General features: G+C 39.0%; 2 protein-coding genes across 2 annotated transcripts; both read left to right on the top strand.

Annotated features, from left to right (window-relative positions):
- The first annotated feature begins 394 nt into the window (after nucleotides 1-394).
- On the top strand, nucleotides 395-8,700 carry LOC125022363 (mucin-13-like). Its single transcript, XM_047608988.1, has 12 exons — nucleotides 395-567; nucleotides 1,971-2,174; nucleotides 2,260-2,382; nucleotides 3,753-3,862; nucleotides 3,989-4,047; nucleotides 4,155-4,315; nucleotides 4,756-4,884; nucleotides 4,975-5,017; nucleotides 5,190-5,227; nucleotides 5,379-5,457; nucleotides 7,736-7,826; nucleotides 7,912-8,700. Exons 1-12 carry the CDS (start codon nucleotides 513-515, stop codon nucleotides 8,014-8,016), a joined length of 1,197 nt encoding a protein of 398 aa, XP_047464944.1. The 5' UTR covers nucleotides 395-512; the 3' UTR covers nucleotides 8,017-8,700.
- Nucleotides 8,701-21,160: 12,460 nt separating this feature from the next.
- LOC125022366 (cell wall protein TIR4-like) lies at nucleotides 21,161-24,713 on the top strand. The gene is made up of 4 exons (XM_047608991.1): nucleotides 21,161-21,534; nucleotides 21,796-21,874; nucleotides 22,029-22,308; nucleotides 23,903-24,713. Exons 1-4 carry the CDS (start codon nucleotides 21,309-21,311, stop codon nucleotides 24,020-24,022), a joined length of 705 nt encoding a protein of 234 aa, XP_047464947.1. The 5' UTR covers nucleotides 21,161-21,308; the 3' UTR covers nucleotides 24,023-24,713.
- Nucleotides 24,714-25,034: the final 321 nt, after the last annotated feature.

Raw genomic sequence — 25,034 nt, 5'->3', positions numbered from 1 at the left:
TAACCCCTCCTGATACAACAGCAGCTCCTGTTACTACAGCAGCTCCAGGTACTACTACGTCAATAGCATTTCTTTATTGCGTGGTTCCACCAATAATGAATTAAACTTGACAGGCACTCGTATCAACCACATAACCTGACATAAGCATAGCTTAAAGTAACAGGTGCATGGTCATTTTTCCCCTTGTCTTCAATTCAGTAACTATATATTTTATGTATAAATCACAAGCAAGGAACTTGACACGGAACAAGGAACAAGGAACAAGTATGATCTCCAGCTATAAAATATTGTGCAATTATTCTCCCCAGACAGAGTTATAAAATGACTCATATAATTTATAACTGATTTTAAGTTCAGTTACAGGACACAGGGAAATATGCGTGCACTGTACCACTCTAAAAGGGGTGGCTAAAAATTAAAACCACCGTCCAAGACACTTGAACTCTCATCCTTAAAGGTTGTGCAGCACTGAAGCTTCATACACTAGAGTTTTGTGCCTCCCTTTACTGAAGATGACTCAAAACATAAGATTTTGCTCTGTCCTTTGGATAATTGTTGCAATTATTGGTAAGTATCCTGATTTTATTAAATCCTACACATGCAAAGTCTTTAATGTTGATGATAAGGGGAGCAGACAATCAAAAACTTCCTCATCACGTAAACTTTACAACTGAGAGAAATATCCTTTTCGTTTGATTTTGGCATCTTTAATTAAATTTTGGATTATTACAGTTTGCATTGGGGGTTAACATGATCAAATGAGCACACAGCTTGCGTTTAAAAGGCTTTAAGATAACAGATTATTGTAGACATTTCTAATCCAGAGATAATTCCAGAAAATGACTGTTCTCCTTTTAATATTTCCTAGTTTTGATTCTAAACAAACTCAAAGATCAGACTCACAATTATGTGCATTATTTAAAACTTGAGCTGACAAAGGCACAAGCTTTGCCTTTCAACAGTTTGGTCACAGAAAAGTGTTTGAGTTTGATGTTGATAGTCTGACCTTACAGCTTACCTGTTCATATCCTACCTTTCTTTGGGAAGTCACTTTCCACTCAAAGAAGGTTTGGTCTCTGGTCTGGTTAATGCTTTACATACTTAAAAACCAGCATGAGATTAATACAACCTTTAGCAAGTACCTTGCTTCTTTTCTTCACCTTATTTGTGCATCCATCCTCATGGATCATTAAAGTCTGTCTAAGTCTAAAGCAACATGAAAATATGCTTAATAGCCTTCACCTTTCTTCATTTAATATTTTAGATCTTCTGTATAAAGTATGTTTCTCAAAAAGTTCAGGGTTGTTATATTCACTGTCTTTTCCTCAGTATGGGAATCACACAGCAACCCACACAGTAGATACAGTCATACGCTGCCTAGCTAAGTATCATGAAAAAACAAAATAAAACATCAATTATAAGCTGCCACAACAATAAACAAATGAAAACCACCCTGAACAGATTGACTTGCTTTCTCACTTCCTTTTTCTATGTCTAGGTCATGTCAAGGGCTGGGCACAGCCTATAAACCAATAAAATCATCCTGCTTTGTCATAAAACTGTACATAAATTGACGTATCATTTAATCTGTTGTAGTCTGTTTTTAACAGTTTTGATAGTATTTAAGCTCATTTGTTTTTGTTTCTCCTTTTTGCATCATTTTGGGAAATCCTCAGAAATGTTTAAATAATTTGAGTTCATATATGCAGTTGTTTTTCCCTGGAGTTGAGTTTATTGGTGTCATAAAGTCATCTGAGGTTTAGCTCTTTCACTACAGTATATTGCTCTGCTTTGACCAACCTCAGTCCCTTTTGTTACAACAATCAAAACAACCAAACTCCAACACTGGTTCTTGAACACCTTATTTATAGGCCTATATGTTCTTTCTCTTTATAAACATGTATTATCATTTCATGTTTCTCTGGCAAAAGAATTTACTTCAGAGTTAATGAAGTTTTATCTTCTCTTAGCTGCACATACAGCAGCGATGGACACTAATACAACTACAGCTAATACAACGACTCCTAGTGCTACAGAGGCTCCTGCTAATACAACGACCCCTGTAAATACAACGACCTCTAGTACTACAGGGGCACCTGGTAATACAACGACTCCTGTAAATACAACAACTCCAGCTACTACAGCAGTTCCAGGTACTACTACAGCAGTTCCAGGTACTCTCCCAACAACATCATCTACAGGTTACAGCTTCTTTAACAACAACACCAGTTTTCTCATGATGCTTCTTTTCTTTTCCAGATCCCTGTGCTTCAAACCCTTGTGGCAAAGGAAGCACGTGTGAGGCTCGAGCCAATAAGGGCTTTGTATGTTTGTGTCTGGCTGGTGATAACTACAACAACAAAACACATCGTTGTGACCCTGGTAAGAATTTGTTTGATAATACCACTATGAGGTTGGTTCTACATGAGGAAATGATATAACTAAATGACATAACTAAGTAATAGTGTTATACCACTGTACAGTAATGTATCTTTGGGATGTAGAAATGCTTTTAGTATTTGCTGGTGTTGATTAAGGGAATTATTTTTAATTACAACTTCTGGAAAAGAAACTTTTCTTTTTTTACTGACTCCCTGAAGCTCTTAATTGCAGGTTTTAGGCTACCTACACATCCTCCTGTTTCCAGTCTAAACGCTGAGCTAATTTTAACCTAATGTGCTTTTTCTGAACTGATTTCATATAAATAATGTCACAGCCCCTGATTTTATACTACATTTGTCTCAGAGTTTCTAAAACGTCTATAAATATATGTAGAGGTAAACAGAGAAGTCGCAGAATCAATCGATCAATCAAACTTTGTATGTGTATAGCACTTTTCCTACGGAGATGCAACACAAAGTACTTCACACCAGTAAAAACAAAGAACATTACACCTAGAAACATAATCAAGAACCCCCTGATTAAAAAGATGAGTCTTGAGCCCATTTTTAAGAGTATCAACAGTCTCTGCAGCCCTGAGCCTCAGGGTTTACGAGGGTTGATACGGTAAAAGTAAGTCAGACAAGTAAGAAGGGCCGAAGACCGTTAAGACATTTAAAAAAATTTGTGTGTGTGTGTGAGAAGGTGTGTGAGTGTATGTGGCTGGAGGGTGGGGTGTGAGTGTGTTACAGTATAGGGGAAGTGATGATGAGAAGCTGTCCCTTAGTCTGTTTGTTTTAATATCCCTGTACCTCTTTCCTGATGGAAGAGGTACAAACAATGTGTTGCCTGGGTGGGTAGGATCTGTTGCAATGCGTCTGGCCCTCCTCTGGATTCAGTCATTGTCATATTTTCATAAAACACTAGATGCTAAATTTTGAGAATATGATCATGTTTGCACACTTAAGTTTCATTTTTTTAAATCATACACTAAGCTGCACCTCTACCCCTGAAGCACTTTGTTCAGCTGACCCATGAACAAGGGCTACCTCAAGGAGGCAGCGTAGCATTCCTAAACGCAACACTGCCTTTGCACAGTCAGCCTTCTCCTATAAGGACCTAAAACAGTGGACCTGCACAAATTATGTAGCCTTCTCTAGAGAAGCAAATAAATGGATTTTAAATAATCAAACCTGTCAGCGCTGATTAAATATACTTCTGCTGTCATGTTTTTCTTTTTTATAAATGGTCAATGGAGTGGCCCCAACTCTAGTAACTCTCAAAAAGAACAACAGCCTTGTTAATATAATTTACCAGTGATAATATTTAAAATAATCTCGTAACTTACTATGGTTTTTTCTACTTTCTTTTAGCCAAAGTTTTCCCTGGACAAATACAACCGCCTGACATACCATATGAAAACAGCATGTCAGACAAGGCATCACCAGCGTTCAAAAGGACTGCAGACCTTATTACCCAAGAGGTGAAAAATACATTTTCTCTATCTTTTAGTTACACTGACTGTTTGGTATCAAACCATACAGTCTTGTGTTTGTCAGTTTTGATGACTGTAATCAAAAATGACACATTTCTTTCTTCCAAAACACAGCTGGACAAGAGTTTGGGATCTGATCCTACTTACGTTCGATCTATAGTGCTGGAACTGAGGTAAGTTTGGAGTATAGAATTAACCATCCATCTATCTTGAACCAGTTCACTCAGATCCTCCTGCACTTAATAATTACCATCATTAAGAGTGATTTCTGTCCCTACAGGCCAGCTGTCAACAGGCTATTAAGGATGTCGCCTGGTATTGATGCGACTATAGAGATCATCTACTCACCAGAATCCAACATCACAGCATCAGATGTTGTAGCAGAGGTGAAGAAGGCCACTGAATGCACCAACTGTTCACTGGCAGGTGGAACTTTTACTGGTGAGTTAGTTACCTGGATTTAATCTAATCATTAACTACTTCAATAGAAAAAAAGTCAGAATCAGACTTAGAATAAAACTCAAATACTCATGACTGATTTGTTCTCAGGCAGAGATGTTCTTTACTCTATCTGCAACTCTGACATTAATTTATCCACTCATTTTTTAGATTAGTTTAAATTGTGACTTTATTTCTGTGTGTACTCTCCTTTGGACTGTGTGCTGCTGCAACACTGCAATATGCAAAGGATCATTGCATAAATGTATCTTCCATGGAAATAAACAAACCAACCAACATTTCAGAGATGCACTGTGAGTGTAGAGTATTGCAGGAAGACATAGATTGTCACTTTAAACCATAAAGCATATTGTGTTTAAGACCAACTTGATCTGTCACCATCGTGTTTGAGCGAGTTTCAGTGAAATAACTAATAATTACAGAGGAGGACCTGTGTAAGAGGAACGCATGTGATGAAGTCACCGCAAGTTGCTTTTCAGGAGATGGAACTTTCACCTGCACCTGTAAGAACGAGTACGTTCCAAATGACTTCAGCACCAGAGCCTGTCGTGGTGAGAATATTTTTGTCAGTTTCAGATTTTGTGTTAATATTCCTTTGACCAAAGAACAAACTGACTTTTAAACATTTTATATTTTTGCAGCTTGTCCCTCTGGACAAAAAGCAGAGAATTCTAAGTGTGTCAGGTAAGTGTGTGTGTCTGTCTGTCTGTCTGTCTGTCTGTCTGTCTGTCTGTCTATCTATCTATCTATCTATCTATCTATCTATCTATCTATCTATCTATCATCCATCCATCCATCCATCCATCCATCCATCCATCCATCCATCCATGATAAAGTCATTTTCTTTGTCTTTCAGTTGTCCATTTGGTTATTCTGGTCTTAACTGTAATGAAAGTGAGTATGCAGCACATAATTAACGATGAATGAGAGAAACAGCACAATTACATAACAACAATCTGTCACCAACATTTAGATCTGATCTGATTAGAACTTCCTTAGAGGATCTGTCTATGTCACCAATGATGTTTCCATTTTGTTCTTTTAGGTACTGTTTTGATTCTGGTGATTGTCGGCTCTGTGCTCGGTGGACTGCTGCTCATATCCTTCATCCTCCTGATAGCAGTGTACGTCTCGTGAGATTCTCACTTATTCATTCACCCACTTACAAACATTCAATTATTCATTTTCGCATACTCGACAAAAGGATTTTTGGAAATCCTGTCAGTTTGTCGACTGCTGTTTCTGCTTTAAGCATCATGTTGACTAGTCACTGATCACATGACAATAACAACATGGACGCTTCCTAGAAGACAGATGAGGAGTCCAGTGGGTTGTTGGTTCATCAAGTGTGGGGAAATACTTCACTAAAGATGAAGCCCATATTACTGTGACATGTCAGTCCTGAACTAAAGTACTACTGCAATGCATATGAAAAGACATCCTAAAAAAGGCATGCTCTGGACATCAGTCAGTAAGAACTTCACCAAACGTCCTGTGGTAACAGAGAGAAGGAGGCTGCACATCAACTATTTGACAAAGTTATTAGAACTTTAGCTTCAGAGAAATATCTGCTACACTATCCCATCTAACAACATGATGTGCAGTATTATTAAACCATTAAAACATGAACATCCATCTGAGTACAAAAAAAAAAGCTTGCGGTATTTGAATTTTGTCCATCGCTGAGTTATGGTAATTCAAAGTGTGTCTGAACACAGGGAAGTAGCATTTTCTGGAATAGAAAAGCTGCCATTACAGTAATGACTGACCGCCGCTGTCGGCTCTAGGTTGGGGAGCGACGCAAGATTGGGGAGCCCCAGGAGGAGAGAGTTGTTTGGAGGAATTTGTTGGTTAAAAACTGTTAGTTATAGTCTAGAGATGTCACAAAGGTTTCCAGACAAAAGCATGACTTCACTGTCAGTTACAGTAATTCAAAATTTGCGTTCTGTGACGGATTGCCAACAGTTTGTTCAGGCTTGAAAAGGTTATATATATACACACACACACACACACACACACACACACACACATATATATATTCTTTATTTAACCAGGTAAAAAAACTGATTGCGATTAAAACCTCTTTTTCAAGAGTGAACTGGCCAAGACAGCTGCACAGAAAACAGAACAGTTTCATCAAAACGCATAAAACACAATTAAAATACAGACACACACCACAGAAAAACAAGAGAGGGATTACACGATTATACGATGCAGTCACAGGATCCAATTGAACGTATTTCCCTGTCTTTTACAATTGTCTTAAATTTCCCCAGAGATACAAGATTTGTCAATTTCAAGTCCTTCTTCACACCATTCCAGGTGGATGGGGCAACACTTTATATTAAGACACGCATATTCACCATTAATTAGCTGCTTACTAACATGTATATCAGTAGCATACTAGCCATTTGTTAGTCATTATAAGTCACTAATTAATACCTTATTCTGCAAGACCTTATTCTACTCTTACTAGACCCTCAATTGAGAATTTCCACCATGTACGCTCCTAATTACCCCTTATTCATAGTTATTAAATAAGTTGTTGCATATGAATTATGACCTAAATATGCATGGCATGTATGTGTGTCTTCATATAAAATGTTACAGAAAATTTAAAAGCCTTTTTGCCCAGATCAGTTCTGACTCTTAAGACCTGATGTCCTGAGAGCGTAGGCCATATTGGCTGAGATTTCTACACATGTAAAGACACAAATATGTAGACAGAAGCCCAAGAATAGATTTATAAATAAAAATCAGCCAATGAGAGAGTCTACGAGCATACAAAGATGGACAATGTGCGAGTGCATATAAGGAACAGTGATGTACACGATAGCTGCAACCAGTAATAAAACGCAAAGCACAGTGGTATACAGTATCCAAGTTCCATAAATACTCATCCAATGCGTTCATAAAAAGTAGGTGTCCATAGTCCAGAAAGGGTAAAAAAATTGTTGTGTTGTGTTTTCTGACTTGCCGTGAAAAACATGCTTTATTTCTAAAAAAAAAAAAAAAAAAGAAAGAAAGAAAGAAAGAAGCCCAATTTCAGTTTCAGCTTAGAAACCAGTTCATCAAAGTGCAATTTAAAGGACAGGTTCTCATCGATCAGAATACCTAGGTATTTATAAGATGTGACCAGTTCAAGTTCAACCCCATTAATAGTTGACAACCTAGGAAGGTTGATCGTGCTGAGTTGCAGCCTGCTTTTATACAAACTATGCAAACGTGCAGCTCATAGAATGTAGCACATGAGCTTTCTGTTCTCAGCATGTTTCCCAGTCAAGAATATAGATTTCATTGCTTTCTGTTGTATTTTTTAGTAATGATGTCATCAGAGTCAATCAGTCGACGTACTAAATAATAGTATAGAACCCTTTATAAACCCTACTTTTATCTCTTTAGGTTATCAAAGAAAAGTTCTCAGAAGAACAAACAGGCAGTCACCGGCACTCCACCTGCAACTTTTGCTAATGCCAGGATGGACAGGAACTTGGTGAGTATGTCCTTAATCCTAACCCTCATTGTGTGTTTTAATAGTGTTTTCCTGACCAAGAAACTTTTTTTCTTTTCCATGGCAGAGCCTAGATGACCAGGAATATGAAATCATGCCATATGCCCAGAGCCAACTCCAGAATAACCCGTATGGCCGGAGCCAAGGCCACACCAACCATTACTACAATTAAGATGATGGAAGACAGGTTAGTTGATGCAGAATCACAGAGGTTGACATTTACCAAGAACCAATACCTACTAAATTTTGTTGCTGTGATTTTTCTGTCTCTATTTACTCCACAAATACCATGTGTTTATAGTAAAAGCTGTATGACAGTTGTGTATATCTGCAGTGTAGCCTTTCACCACTCTGACTTGTACATATTTTGAGTTATATTCTGATCCATTTCAAGTTGCCATAAATCAATCCTGTCTGTCACTGACTACATAAAATGTACATAAAAGTTTGCCATATGTTTTCCAGATTTTATCTTGCTTCTAGTGAATCAATATATTATTTATTTAAGTTGTTTATTCAGACAGAAACTCTGAAAGGAAGAGCTATTTAATGTTTTGTTATTTAGTTTTCTTGTGTATGAATGGATTTTTTTGGATATAAAATGTTGTGGTTCATGAAAATCTCTGTTTAATGTGTGTTTAACGCAGGCTTTGTAAATGAGACGAGGTTGTTCAGATGGAATTTGAAATCATCTATGTTTTAAATGTTTACTACACTGAAATGTTTGTTATTTTTTCATATAACTGGGATTATAACAATGCCAGTTTTGTGTTGGTTTTTCCCTTATAATAGTGCTTTGTTCATTTTGACTTTGTCTTGTCTGAGATCATGTTTTGAAATAAAGGATTTTAAACTATTTGTGATTTTTGATGGATTCTTTCTCTGTAAACAATCGTAAATTACAGGCGGATAGGCCATTAGGATTAGGCCATTAATTAGGTCAAATAATGGAGTGGATTGTAACAAAGATCCACGTAATCTGTGGAGAGTTAAAACCTGTTGTCAGGTTGTCAGAGGCAGAAATACAATACTCCACTTTGTGAATTGCATGGGAAATTTAAAGACACGACTGATTTAGTGTCCTAGAGCAATGCAACAAGGAACAACTGAACACCTGCACTAAGGCCTCATTCCTCCTGAGGCCCTGTGTCCTCATATGGGGACGTTATATTTTTGTCCTCATAAGGAGACACTGTAGTCTGCCATCTAGTGGTAGCGAAGGGTCAATACACCAGTCAGTGTAAAAACATGATTTTTCAGTGAATTCATTCCACAGCTGATAACAGGACAAATCCTCATCATCGAATGTTGTCCTTAATAAACCTGTTTATTAATGCTTATTGACTTTCTAGTTTGATATGACACAGAAATTTAAAAAATACAGTCAATAGCAACATGCCAAGTCGCTAACTCACAAGTTAGCAGGTTGTCAGTGTTATATGTTGGCCACAATGAGTGACTTCATAGGCGTGTATAGCCCATATTAAACTTTGTCCCAGCATCCCTAAAAATAAAAATTGAAAAACCTTTTTTTTTTTCTTTTTATTGGTTGGCGTCTGATATGATGAAACGGTATGTGGTTTAAACATCTCCAAAAGGAGAGACAAAGAAAAGAGATACTGACATAGCACAGCTTGGATGAATCCAGCAGGAAATAAAATTAGCATGAATCTACAAACACAGACTGTTAAACAGGCAGTTGCTTGTACCACCACAGAAACAAATATTGAGCAGTATTATAAAGATCCTCACTAACAATTCCAAAGATCCAGATACAGGTAGAACAGGACAGAGTGTTTCTATACCGCAATTCAAGATAGATTGTCAGTGTCTACAGTGGAGTGGCTAGAGAGTAAGAGTGAAAGAGCGGCATTGATTGTATCTGATGGTTGGGCTGCACTTACAAAATGCAAGTACAGGTAGGGGCTATCTGCAGGGCATTTCCATCTCATGCACCTCCAATCGGGTAGCTAGAGCTAGAGCCACCCTTCACTGATGTTTTGCTCCATTAATTCCAGTATATCTCATGGTGGTGGAGCAACGCCCCTACTGCCCCCTGCAGCTATGCCTAGGATGCTTGCTTTCCCCGCCCTTTCTCCTACTCTTCTGCCTAGTTCTTGGGTGCCTTCTTCAGCTTTGGCCCGGTCACTCCCGCATTACTCAGGAGGTGCTACATGGACCCCCTGCCGCCAACCCCCACAGGACAGATGACAGTATATGACAGTTGAGCATCCCCCCTCTTCACACTCAGCAGACTCAGCCCTAGTCATTTTGGCACCCTAGGCATAATTATGGTGCGGCGCATTCCATTCATCTTCTAATCAGATATTATTTTGGATCATGTTACCCAGAGTAATGTTGGATGTCTATAAAAACGCCCAAAGTAAACTAGCTATAGCTAGTAGCCCACTTGCTGCATGTAATGTTATGCTCTCTCCACCTTCTGCTCCAATTAAGCTAGCTAGCAACAAAACACTGTGCACTGATTTTTAACACCTAATTACCTCTGTGTTTTTCCTGTTTTTCCTTTGACCTTTTTGACATGGTGACATTTACTTCACTGTGAACTGCAGCAGCTAACTTTTGACTATCATGCTTTAGATCCATTGTACTGGGTTTTCAAGATTCAAGAGTCTTTATTGTCATTATGAGAACATACAACATACAAATTTAGCAAATTTCAGTAATATTCCGAAATAATAGTATATAAAGTAGTATTGGTTGCCTTCCATGTGCCCTGTATAGATCCATGGCGCCTTCAGCAATTTCCTATAAAACTTAGGGCCGGCTCTGGCTCTGGCAATTTCCCTATTGAGGGACAGATTTCTATTCTATTCTATTCTATTCTATTCTATTCTATTCTATTCTATTCTATTCTATTATATTCTATTCTATTCTAAAATAAAGTTTGACTGTAATGAACCTCCTGGAGGAAAAAGGAAAGATGACACAGATTAGGTTCCTGAAGGGACCAGGGTTAATGTATAGGATTTAGTGTGTTTTGTTCATTTGTTTTTTCTAATCTACTAACCCACACTTCAGCCCAGTAGGTGGCAGTATTGCACCTTTAAGTAATCCATTACAAATTACTAGTCACTTTTTGAGAAAGTAATGCCTTACTTCCCTTACGTTACTTGCTGCCTAAAGTAATTAGTTACACTACTAGATACAATACTTTTGGATTACTCTGTGACATCATGGTCCGATTATCTTTAGCAGCCACTAGCTTCATGCTAGCATGTTACTGCTGCAGGTCTTTGGTCATGTTGGAAGCAGTATATACAGTCAATGGTTGGAAGTTGTGTTCACAGCAGTGAATAGCTGTTTCTGCCCTGGGCACAGCTACATTCAGTGCCACATTCTTGTCTGTTCTTCCTACGAATTCAAAATAGTCCGCAAATTTTCAGCTCTCAAATTATGTTTTCATTTCTGTTGCATCTTCTTCGTCTTCTTGCTTGTCTTCTTCATCTCCTCAATTCAAGTCTACATGTCATAGAAAAAGGGACATTTGATTTGTGTTTTCGGTCCTCCCGTAAAGAAGTGTAAGTAATGAGAGCATTTTTGATACGTAACTGTAATGTGATTACTGACATTATCAACAGTAGTGCACTTCATTACTGTGTTACAGACAAAAGTAATCTGATTAGAGTTACCCCCAACACTGCAGACAATACAGATTCTATTGAACATGGACTGATTGGTCGAAGATTGCAGAGCGTTAATATTGGAAATCTCTTTTTCTCTGTTGAGTGTTTGAAGAGGCCTCTTCATTAGAATTTATACCATTGCTGTCTTGTGTCTTTGGTAACGTGGCAGTTTATTGATACGACATTTACTACAGGTTAAATCCAACAATACAATCCGCAGTAGACCTCCTGTTTAATAAGTCACAGCACAATTAGTAGAAATTTATTCTGTTCATGTAGTCACATGCTAGCACTAGAGTTTTGTATGTGCAGCAGTTATTTAAGAGAACTGGATGTGCAATATCCTGTGCTGTGAATTAATTGACTTAAAATTAGTTTTTGAGTTATTCCACTTTTAAGAGAGTAATGAGATTTCCTATGCAGTTTGTATTTTGTGTACTTGATTTGATTTGAGATCTTCGATAAGCATTGATATTTCTGTTTCTCAAAAAGGTAAAAAATACTATTTGGGTAGCTCTGATTTGGGTTTTGTGTTGTGATGTAAACATAATTCTGGTTAATACCATGTCTACAGCCACACCAGCAGAGGGCAGTCTTGTTCTGGTGAGGTGTTGGGGTTTGTTGCTTTACAAGCAGTCAGGTGGAGTTGATGTTTATTTGTGACTCTGAGACAAACACTGCAGTCAATGTTAAGTTAAATTCACATGTCCGAGTCTGAGTCATATTTCATGACAGGTTTTGTTTTTTGGGGGGTTTGGGTTCATTTCATTTCAACCTGCCAGCTGAAAAGCACAGGAGGGGAAACAGTTTCCCTTATTCAGATGAACAATTCAGAAAGAACTGAGCTGAACCGACTCTGAACTGAATTTAAGGTATTTCAGCTCAAAGTATTGTTCAAGAAATTATCTTCCTCAAGGGCCTACTGTGTAAACAAAAAGTGTAAACAAAAAAATGTGCAAACATTGAGACATATATAAAAATATAAACCAAGAATAAAAATATATCCTGTATATAAAAAGTACCCTAAAGAGAACATGACATGGCGTATGGCAATATACAATATACATAAAGTGGCTGATGCAACCCCTAACCCTAACCCTAAGGCTTCAACCCACTTGGTTGAGGAACCACAAAAACGGTCAGGACTCCGACTGCTTTGGATGGCCGAGGGGCCTGCTCCAAAGGCATACATTTTTCCTTCAGTATCTCTGTTTTCTATGCTGGTATCGACACGTTTTTTTCACAAAATTTCCCATGGCCTTTTGGCTTACACAGACTAGCAGGCATTTGCACAAGCCCGCCAAAGGCCAGTTTTAGGGCAGTAGTCTAAAGTCCAGCCTACCACCACGGACTTTAGACTGCACTTCCTGTGTTATGCTCTCTACTGTATTCTTTTTTGCTATTGCAGCAGTTCATAGACCCCCACTTCCATTATCTGTCAAATCCACCATAACAAAAAAACAAAAACAAAAAAAAACAATCTAAGAGTAAACTTTGGCTCTGCTCTCAGGTACATCTATAGGTACAGGTACTGTCCCTGTCAATGAATGATTTCTGTGATTGCAAGCCTATGGGTTTCTTACATATTAATATCTGCAGCCTGTTACCCAGACCTGACCTGCTGAATTCGTGGGTTCACACTGTTACTTCTGATGTTCTTGCTATTCCAATTTCATGGCTTAAGAAAAATATTTACAACCTTGACATCTCCATACCAGGTTATTATATATTTTGCCAGGACGGAGCCACCAAAAGAGGTGGTGTTGCTTTGTTTGTCAAAGAACATCTGCAATGCACTTTTTTTTACTGACAAAGACTGTCCCCAAGCAACTTGCACTGCTAGTGTTAAAGATCACACTGTCTTCTAGTGTCCCTCTTTCTGTTGCTGCCTGCTGTAGACCACCCTCTGCCCAACTCTGCTCTGTAACTATACTCAGTGAACTTCTGGTACCACACATCTCCTCTGCGTTTATTCTATAGGGTGATCTAAACTGGTACATGAGTAACCCCACAGATAATGGTCACAACTATATGACACTCTTAACCTTAAATTTCCCACCAGACATTATCTGAAATCTCTTCCGTCTGCCACATTGATCTTCTAATTATTAATCGGGATTTTAGTCATAATCTGAGTAATCATTGTGCTATTGCCTGCATACACTCCAGCTCCTCAGTTAAACATCCACCTGTGACTGTAACCAAACACTCTCTGAAGACGTTTGACCTAGAAACCTTTCTCCACAACATTGCTGCAGTGAACTGGGTCAGAATTACTTTCACTTCTATGGATTTTGCCTTGTCCTAAATTAAGTTGACCTGCTGGAAGAACACCTTATGGTAGAAAACGTGTTTCTCCCAGTCTATTGCCAATTGGTTTGGTTTTAGGCAGTGAAAAAATGAATGCACTAGGCTGTTATTAAAGGTAAAGACACTAATTTCCTGGAAAATTATTAAATCTATGGAAAACAAGCTAGACTCAAACCAGTCGACTGGCTCTGATGGGCCATCATCTACATTAATGATGTAGTCAAGAATGCTTTTCCAGATCCACCTATATGCTGATGATACCATCTTATACTCAAAGGGCCTTTCTCTCCACTTTGTGGCATCTACACTACAACTCAATCTCACGTCTGTTGAGTAGTAGTTTTATCACCTTCATCTTCTCCTGAACACTAAGAAAACCAAATGCATTGTTTTTGACAGGAAACATGATTTTGCCATTGCCCCTAAAATCTTCTGTGGTGATATCTATGAACTAGAGTTTGTGACCTGCAATAAATACTTGGCCTCTGGTTGGACTCGTCTCTCTCCTTTACCACCCGCATTAAGTACCTGCAATCAAAAGTCAAAGCTCGACTGAGCTTCCTGTGCTGCAATAATACGTCCTTCACGTGTTCAGCCAAACACACTTGTTGAAATGACCATCCTGCCTATATTCAACTATGGTGACACCATCTACAGGATGGCATCTTATTCCACCCTCATTCACATCTGCAACTCACTACTGCAACTTGTATAACACGGTAGACTAGACTGGACCTCCCTACCTTTCCTCCCTTCTGTGAACTTGTCAAACTCACTATCCCAAAAGCCTGTGCCATCTTTGGATGCATTGCCTTCCAATTTTCTGCAGCATATGACTGGAACACCTCACAAAACACCCTTAAACTATCTATTCTAACATCATTCACTGCTTTTAAACAAATCCTGCAACATGTCCCACCGTTATTATAGTATTATACTTGTTTATTAACTGTTTGTTATTTTTGTAAATTATCTAACCTTGTCTTTACTTTTAGCCCCAGCACCAGAGAGCTGTTTGCTCTAAGTTCAGGCTGTATTTATAAATAAGAAACTGTCTTAATTGCTTGCCTGGGTAAATAAAGGTAAAAAAATAAAGGATCACGTTGCACAAGTGATAAGGTTATCTTGGGCTAGTACTCTCTAGTGAATAATTCCACCACAGCTGAATCTAGAGACAGCAGCTCAGCACTTTTGAATTAACTGTGCTACACAGCATTTGTTTTCTTTGTTTCTTTTTTTAATTTTTTTTTTTTTTTTTTGGCAAAGCTGTATTCATTTTAGCCAGTTTATTTGACAGAGTATTTTATGTCCCCAGAGTCCTCTTTAAGTAAAATATTTTCATTTTGTAATATAAGTTCATTTGAAATCTATTCATCCTTTGCCTTTAGACCAGGGGTGTTGAAATAATTTTAGTTCAGGGGCCCCATACCGCCCAATTAGTGTCAGGTGGGCTGGACCAGTTACATAACAACATGATAACCTCGAAATAAGGACGACCAAATATATTGTGAACATTGTATGAAGAACCTGAAATGCCTGAGTGCAATTTTGCTGTCATCTACTGTTTGGTTATGGGTCTCATTGTCATATTATGTCAGCTACTCTGACTAAAATGGACACACAGGGATAGAGGGATAGATAGCTGGGATAGGCTCCAGTCATTTATTTGTGTACTTGAGGTCAAGCAGTCATGGAAAATGAATGAGTTACCTTTATTGGAAAATTGCTTCTGTGGCATTTTTGCGCAGCAATTATTCTGTCAAAACCAGGGACTTCATATATTTATAGACATATTAATACCCTAATTTTAAGTATTTTATTGGTCTATTCAATACACTTGTTGTTTTTCCTCTTCTCTCATTTCTTAACAACACGAAACATTCAACTACAGTTATGAGCTTTTATCTTGAGGTCATGTTGGTCATTCTGTTTTATTTTCCACTGACGGGTAAGATGATGAAGTTGTGTAAGAGTTCAGTAGATCGTTAAGATGGTTATGCAACTTCAAGATCAAAGGTCAACCTAATGATACAGTTTTATGGATGGTAATCTGATGATTGTCGTCATCAACACAGGTGGAGTCAACTTTTTTTTTTCCACTCTTTAATTTTTGATATTTTATTCTTTTACGCCGTGCTTATGTCATCCTGTGACGTGTTATTCCATTCCTAGCTCTCGTTAATACTTTAAGTGACATGCCAGGTTTTGAGACAAAGTGAGATGTTATTATGGGCCTCACCTGTAACTTTTTAATTGTGAGATGTGCGTGAGAAAAGTAGCTGAACAATGCCATGACAGTCAAATGTTCTGGATGCAAAGAATTTTTTACTTTTTTTTTGTAATTAATTAATGTACACAGTGTGCACAATGGCTCGTGGTAAGCCCTGATGCCTCCCAGCGAGAAGGTCTGGGTGGAGTTTGTATGTTCTCCATGTGTCTGTGTGGGTTTTCTCCGGGTACTCTGGTTTCCATGACCCTAAACTAACCAGAGACAAGACAGTTGATTTTATTCACTCCTCCTGTCTAATGTTGTGGCTGATCGGTGTATGGTCATTTAATTTGTCTTGTCTTGGATAACTGTATATTTTGTGTATAAATTATGAGTAAGAAACATAGTACGTCAATAGGTATGATCTCCAGCTATAAAATATTGTGAAACTGCTCTGCCCAGGCAATGACTCATGTGATATACAGGAAGCCATAACTCAGAACATAAAAAACAACATTAAGCACTGAAGGCTGCATGTAATATAACTCAGTTTAAGCTTAGTTATAGGAAACTTATTATGACTTGAGTAACGTATGTGGGTGTGTGTGACATTTTCCTAGGTGGGACACATACTTGCACCGTACCAACCTAAAAGGAGTGCCTTACAATTAAAAACACCAGTCCACACACTTTAACGGAAGCGGTGGAGGAGTTGGAAGAAAATCATTGTCGCCTCCAATTGATTCAAAATGCTGCAGCAAGAAGTGAATTTAAAATCCTCCTCCTTACATACAAGGCCCTGAAAGGCCTAGCTCCATCATATATGAAAGACCTCATAGCATCATATTGTCCCAACTGATCACTACGATCTCTAAGTGCAGGTCTGCTTGTAGTTCCTAGGGTTTCTAAAAGTAAAATGGGAGGTAGAGCCTTCAGCTATCAGGCTCCTCTCCTATGGAACCAGCTCCCAGTTTGGGTTTGGGAGGCAGACACAGTCTCTACGTTTAAGGTCAGGCTTAAGACTTTCCTTTTTGACAAAGCTTATAGTTAAGGCTGGACTTAACCATCCCTTAGTTATGCTGCTATAGGCCTAGGCTGCAGGGGGATGATGCACTGAGGACGTGTCATTTTATTTTCTATCTCTTATAATTTACTAACCACTGTGTCTTACTCTCTCCCCTCCGCTCCCCTCCCCCTCCATCATCTTGTGAGGGTCTCTGGTCTGGAGTGCTGTGTATCAGACCAGTGGAGCCTCATAAACTACATCTGCCCCAGTCGTCATGGCCTCCTTTGTTTATCTTGTTTCTCCTGCTCTTCTTTTCTCTCTATCTTCTCTGTTTCTAACTGGCTGGCCTTCGGCAGATGGGTCCCTCCATATGAGCTGGGTTCTGATCAAGGTTTCTTCCGGTTAAAAGGGAGTTTTTCCTTGCCACCGTCGCCCTCAGGCTTGCTCTGGAGGTTGCAGGCTGGTTTTTGTGAAGCGTCTTGAGACAATTTGTATTGTTATTGACACTATATAAATAAAACTGAATTGAATTGAATTGAACATCAACAAGACCCCATCAAATCCGTAAATGAAGTCATGAAATGAGTCAGTTTTCACTGAAGTACATTTCTACAACAACGTTTAATAGAGACGTAGCTTCTCATGTTATTTGTGTATTGATTGAATGAAATCCTTCCCCGTTCACGTAACTGGAATTCATTGTGTGGCTTATTGCATGTGGGTGCAATCTGGCTCCAAATTATGTTTGGGAATCCGGGAATGGCCCGAAATTCTTGTTTAGTTTGGGCTTGTTGGTGATGCCTGTATGGGAACTGTAAACTGAGGCCAGAGAAATTATTTCATCCAGTGCCGGGGTGATTCTGCTTAGAGTCGGCTGTGAAATGCCGCATAAGTCTCCAAACTCTTACTGAAATGTTCCGGTGTCCACGCATCCCAGAGCGGACAGGAGATGTGCACTGGGTTGGCTTTGATTTAAAATAAGAGTACTAACTCATGGCTTAAATCCATCAGTATGTTTTTTGGAGAAGCGGTGTTGAACAGATTAATTAACGCTCTTTGAAAACGCACAGTTCTCTAATTACTGACTGAGCATTTTTATAAGAGACCACAATATGTGGTAAAGTGTCAAGTTCGAGATGCTGCTGAACAATGCGACTGTCTCAATGGGTCCTCAATGGGTGTAGTTCCACTGTTCTGCCACTAGATTCTGCTTGCATGCACGATCAGATTTGTGTATAAATTTACACTTTTCTAAGCACAAGAACAAATTGATAAATGCCATACTTTGCGTCGCAATGTGCTTACGCTCGCATTAAGCACAGATCTGTGCATAAGCACGGTTGATAAATGAGGCCCCTGGAGAAAACATGCAAACTCCACCCAGAAAGCCTGAGCTGGACTCAAACAGGCAAAACACATTATACATACATATTATGAAATATAAAAACAAAGTTGGCCAGTTCCAGAGCCTGTACATGTGCTCAGTATGAAATTTTAACTTCACACAGTTTAGTTCGGCCTCTTTACTATCAAGGACATCCAACTCGGAAAATTCGGACTTCCGATTCAAGGATTTTTATTTGTCATTCACAACCATACAGAAGCGTGAGATGGAAGGACTGTGAGTCACCAGGCCTGAAGGCAGCATCCCTGATTTTTTAGCATCAGTGGATCTCAATCAGGCGTTCCAGGACCCCCTACACCTGATTGGTTGATGTTAGTTTGGAGAGGAGCTGCGTTACTCTCATTCCATTGTTAGGTGAACTCAACTGACTGATCGATCCTGACAATATCCTGCATCAACGAGGTTGGAGATCCAGCGTGGGTATAAGCCCTGGATGCATATAGTTTCAGTCTCTGCAACGCTCTCGGTCTCCCAGCCTCCTGTGTGTGTGTGTGTGTGTGTGTGTCCTCCCGTCCTCCCCGCTCAGTGTGGACACAGACGCCGCCATCTTGACCAATCACGTTCGGCTTTGACAGAAAAAAAAATAAATAAATAAATAATTGCCTCCAATGACGGGAACAGTCGTTCACTTCAAAGAACAACCGACTCGTTCGCGACTGACGCGTCACTGTTGTCCAGCGCTGAAGCTTCTTCCACTCACAGCGCTCAGTGTCTGTCTTTGTTTTACTGAAGTTTTGTGCTTCCATTTACTGAAAATGGCTCAAAACTTCAAATTCTGCTCTGTCCTTTGGATAGCTGTTGCAATTATTGGTAAGTATCATGATTTTATAAAACCATACACATGCGATGTCTTCAGTGTTGATGATAAGGGGATCAAACACTTCCGCATCACGTAACCTTTACAACTGAGAGAAATGTCCTCATCTTTTGATTTCAGCACCTTTAATTTAATTTCAGATAATTCCAGTTTGCATTGGGATTTAACATGATTCGCCTTCCTGTTGTTTTGGGGGTCCCATTCAATGTTTAATGTCTCTAAATATATGATTTGTTTTGCGTCATATTTAATGGGAACACTAACAAGGACTGTGGCCCTAACATAATATTTATAATGATACTTGATAATAGTTTTTTTTTTTTTTTATACCAAATGTTATGGATAACAAAAATAAGCACCTAGAAATGATATAAAGCCCCTTGGGCCTGGCCCATAAACTTGGGAAAATGTTTTAACTGTGATCATTTTAAGAAGTTTAAGTTGCTGGGGGTAAATTGACATCAGTGATAAAAAGTGAAAAGAAAAGTGAAAGACCCTCTAATGGGGCTCTGGTGGGGTGCTTTCGTTTTAGTTTTTGGTGTTCAACGACTAGAATAAACACCACTACAGCTACTCTCATTACCGTCATCATGATTAACTCTTAGGATATATCTTCTGGTTCACTGGCTGCAAGATTATTTATTATTATTATTTATTTATTTCTGTAATTCCTCCTTGCAGTACTACTTTCCCTTAATCTTTACCAAGACTACAACAACTAAATCATTTGACAAACAATAGATCACCAAAGAACACGTATTTAGATTAAAAATAAATAAATAAATAAACTGTACAAGAGATCTATTAGGTATCCCACACTGATACTGATAAATTCCTCCAAGCATCAAATGACATCAAATCAACTTGGAGATTCATCAACCAAGTGCTAAATTTATAAATCTCCATCTGGTGTGCCCAATGAAATGTTTGGAAGAGATGGTACTGTTCATAATCCAGAGGAGATTGTTGATTAATAATGTTTTTGTTAATGTCAGGTCCTCCTTGACATCTACCATTAAGGATTCAAATAAGAAACCTTGTAAATTGATTATTGTTCAATTTTCTTCTTTGTCCACCTTTTACCCCATGTCCCAAAGAAGTCCAGGATATAACTGTGAGCCTTAACAACTCTGCAGAAGGTCATGATGGAATCAGACCCATTGTCATGAAAGAAGGCATTGATCATATTACTGAGCCACTACCTTATATTTTGTTCCATATTTCTGCAAACTGGTGTCCTCAAGACGTAAAGATTGCCAAAGTAATGCCTATCTTTAGATCAGGTGATCCTAAAGAATTTGGTAATTATTGCCCAGTATCTATTCTCCTGTTTCTCAAAAATCCCAGGAAGACTAGTGTACACAAGAACCTTAAAGCATTTAACTGTAACCACCAATATGTCTTCAGGAAGAAGTACTCTATGGAGCATGCATTATTACAATTAACCAATAACATGTCTATTGCTCTTGTCTAGATGAAGAGAAATCGATCATTGAATCGTAATCTCCAAGCTCAATAGATATGCCGTCTGGGATGTAGCCCTTATTATCCAGCTATTATTAAAATATGGTGCAAATAAATAAACTAAATTAAATACTTCTAATGTTTCTTTCTCTTTATAAACATATATTATCATTTTGTGTTTCTCCGGTGAAAGGATTTTCTTTTGCATTAATGAAGTTTTATCGTTTCTTAGCACTAACTGTGACACCAACAGCAACAACAGCGGCACCAACAGCAACAACAACAACATCGGCACCAACAACAACAACAGCGACACCAACAGCACCAACAATAACAACAGTGGGACCAACAACAGCATCAACAGTGGCACCAACAACAACAAAAGTAACAACAACAACAGCGGCACCAACAGCAACAACAGCAAGATCGGCACCAACAACAACAGTGGCATCAACAATAACAACAGCGACACCAACAACAACAACAGTGGCACCAACAACAACAGCAGTGACACCAACAGCAACAACAGGGGCAAACACTTCAACAGCGGCACCACCAACAACAACAACAACAGTGGCACCAACAGCAACAACAGTAGCACCACCAATGACAGATACAACATCAACAGTGGCACCATCGACAACAGAGACAACAGCAACAACAGTGGCACCACCAATGACAGATACAACATCAACAGTGGCACCAACAACAACAGAGACCACAACATCAACAGTGGCACCAACAACAACAGAGACAACAACATCAACAGGGGCACCACCAACAGCAGTTCCAAGTACTTCAGCAGCTCCTGGTTCTCCTGGTTCAATGCCAGGTACTACAGCAGCTTGGAAAAGATAATGCTAATGCCAGTTACCGACCACATCATTAATATTATCTCCTCCAAAGAGGCACAAACACCCTTTGGGAAAAATTTCAGCGCCACTTAGAGGCAACTGAAGATACATCAGCTGAGACAGATTTTTAATATTTTAGAGCGGCAAAGGGCTTCATGCAACTTAAAACACGCGTTAAGATGCGTTAGTGTGTGCTGTGATACTGTGATATTAACGTCTTCTACATTGTTGTTTGCTAGCTTGGCAGCTCGCCCTGGTGATTGGCGGCTCCGTGCTCGGGGCACTGCTGCTCATTCTTCTCATGTTAGTCGCCTGCAAGTGAGTTTTCCACATACTCATACTACTTTCACATATTCACCACTACCCCCGTCAAGCCTTTTCCATGTTTCCCTTTCACTTACATGACATACTAATAGACACCTTTTCCTAGCAAGGCATGTTAACTTATTGTATTTTCCTTTAATGTTGTCAGAGTATCAAAGAAAAAGTCGAAGACAAACTGTACTGAGTTCGTCGGAAAGCCCTACGTCAACGACTCTGCTCCCAAAGCACCACTGGTTAATGGCCACTCAGTCAACAGCCAGGCTTCAGTCTCGGATAAGGGGTCAGTCAGTGGCTTGGCAGCTTTTAGCAAGGTTGAGGTTCTTAAGATACCACGGGCAAAGTTCCACAATCCTTGGAACAGCAGCAACAGCGTGGAGATGACTGCCAGCAACAGTCGGCAAAACCCGTTTCCTGCAGGGAGGAACTCGGTAGGTATTCCCTCTGTCTGTGAAGGTTCTCAGTCACCTAGGTCATGGTGTTTTCAAATCACACTAAAGAAAGGCAGTCGGATTGTAGGGTTTCTTGGAGATGTTTCATCATAGCCTTCGATTCTGAAGGGCTGGTTGGGAGTTGGGGTTTAATAGGATCATCTGTGGGTGTTACCCATCAGAAATTCACATAACTAGAATCTGCCAGCTCATTAGCTGAATCCAAGGACGCTCCTTTGAAGACAACAATGTCTGCATTTTAGCCAAAGAAGACAAAAGGGTTGAAAGAGGAGCAAACTAAGATATCTATGACAAATTGGAGAATACTTCTCTGTACATGGGGAAATGGAATGAGATGTAATCTGACATCAATCTACAACAAAGGGGACAGGGTCAAACAGTTTCCACCAATAACAAGTATCTGATCGTTGACAGACTCTAGTCATGTGAGTTTCTGATGGGCAAGGCAAGACAAGGCAAGGTTGCTTTATTTATATAGCACATTTCATACACAGAGCAACTCAATGTGCTTTACAATAAAAAGGTGAGACTTACAGTTAAAAACAAATAAAATTCAAATGCTAATGGGCATTAAAAGAGCTCACCCATGAGCACTTGCAAAGAGAAATGTTTTATGCGTGGTTTCACAAACATTCACAGTTGGAGCTAATTTCTCTTCTGTTAGTAGTTTGTTCCATCTGTGTACAGCAGCTGAATGCTGCTTCACCCTGTTTAGTCTGAACTCTGGGCTCCACTATCTGACCTGAGTCTCTGGAAGTTCTGCTGGGCTTGTATTCAGTTATCATGTCAGTGATCCTGGATTTAACCCATTCAGTGATTTGTTGACCGGTAGCAGAGCTTTGAAATCTATTTTACAGCTGCCTGGGAGCCTGTGTGGAGACTTAAGAACTGGAGTAATGTACTCTGATCTCTTTGTTGTGGTCAACACTTGAGCTGCAGCTGTTTTATGCTCTTTGGGGAAAGTCTAGTCATAAGACCATTGCAGTAATTGAGTCTACAGGAGATGAAAGCATGGATGAGCTTCTCTTGGTCTGTTAGAGACATAAAACCCTTCACTGTGGATACGTTCTTAAGTTGATAGAACGCTGTTTTGGTGATCGATTTAATATGACTGCGGAAGGTTAGATCTGAATCAGTAAACCAACTATGCATACGTGATGTCACTCCCCAGGACGCATGAAGAAAGCAAATAGTTATGCACAGTAACTTGGATAAGTAACTTTAATCTGATTACTGGTTTGGGAAAAGTAACACGTTAGATTACTGGATACTGCAAAAAGTGGTCAGATTAGAGGAAGGCCTGCCCACTGGCGATATTAAACGTTAGAATTCTGCAGAAATTGACCTAAAGTATAATCCACAGATGTTCCTATTTAAACCTCAGTTCCCTGCCAGTCCTTTAGAACCAAAGACTTGGATGAAATGTCTTTAAGAAACTCTGTAATAAATGTGAAGAAAGTAACATTTAAGTAACCCCAGTCTTACAATTAACTGTGTTGTCATCTCACTCTTTGCTTCCTTGGCCTATTCGCACAAATGTCTCTAACAGAGAATCTTTTGTTTTCTGCTGCAGTGGCTGAACAACAACTACGATAGCAGTAACACATCAACTCAAGCTCGATCCCAGAACAACCCCAATGATCAGAGTGGGGGCTACAATAACCCTTACTACACGTACGACAATGAAAACTAACTCTTGTCTTTTGCCGACCACCTTCAATTAAGTTTTGGACATGATTACCATGTCGGCCCATCTTGTTGCTGTCCACCAATTTTGAAGTCAATAGTTGTGTATTTGCACCAAAAACTTTTAGCCTGCCAAATGGGGGTTTTAAGGTGTGTTCATATATTTTGGCGAAAATGATTTAAACATATTCATTACATTGATATGGTTTTGTATATGTTTAATGGCTAATTAAATTGATGAGTGGAAGTATTTAATTCATAGAAATGTTTAAATGCATACATTAAAATATTTTCTGTAATTTCTGTGTAAATATATTTGACTTCCTCATGGGAAAGACATGATTTTTGTTTTTATAAATATGAATATTTATCCATCTGTATTAACAAAGAACTGTATCTGTGTCCACTTCCGTTGTTGTAAAAGTCTGCTTGTGTGTTGATCTGTGCAATCACTCGACATTTACTCACCACGGCTGGTGAGTTAGAAACAGATCAGTGTGACACTGTTATTTTGTAATTTTGGATTTATTTCTATTCATTACGTCATATTTTGAAGAAGATCTAATCCAGAGAACTGCAGAACTACTTGCTTCATTTAGGGTCAGTGTTTATGACTCCACCATAAGAAAGATACTAGGCCAGAATGTCCTGCATGGTCACTGCTGAGCAAAAAATAAATAAATAAATAAAAACACAAAGGGTTGTCTCAGTTTGCTCAGAAAGATGTTGATGGTCCCCAAGACTTTTGTCACAATGCTCTGTGGACTGAAGAGACAAAAGTTAAACTTATTGGAAGGCTTGTGTCCCAATTAAATCTGGCATATTAGTAACACTACATTTCATTTCATACCAACAGTAAAATATGGTGGTGGTAGTGGTGGTGATGTGGGGCTGTTTTGCTGCTTCAGGACCTGGAAGACTTGCTATGAGAACAGGAACCATGAATTCTGTCTACTGTCGAGCAATATGTTTGTGACCTCAAACTCGAGAGACGTGTGGGTTCTGCACTTAAAACTTTG

The sequence above is a fragment of the Mugil cephalus genome, chromosome 16 (assembly GCF_022458985.1).
Source record: "Mugil cephalus isolate CIBA_MC_2020 chromosome 16, CIBA_Mcephalus_1.1, whole genome shotgun sequence".
NCBI lineage: Eukaryota > Metazoa > Chordata > Actinopteri > Mugiliformes > Mugilidae > Mugil > Mugil cephalus.
Note: the sequence above shows the minus strand (reverse complement) of the source record. Positions and strands in the feature narration are given on the sequence as shown.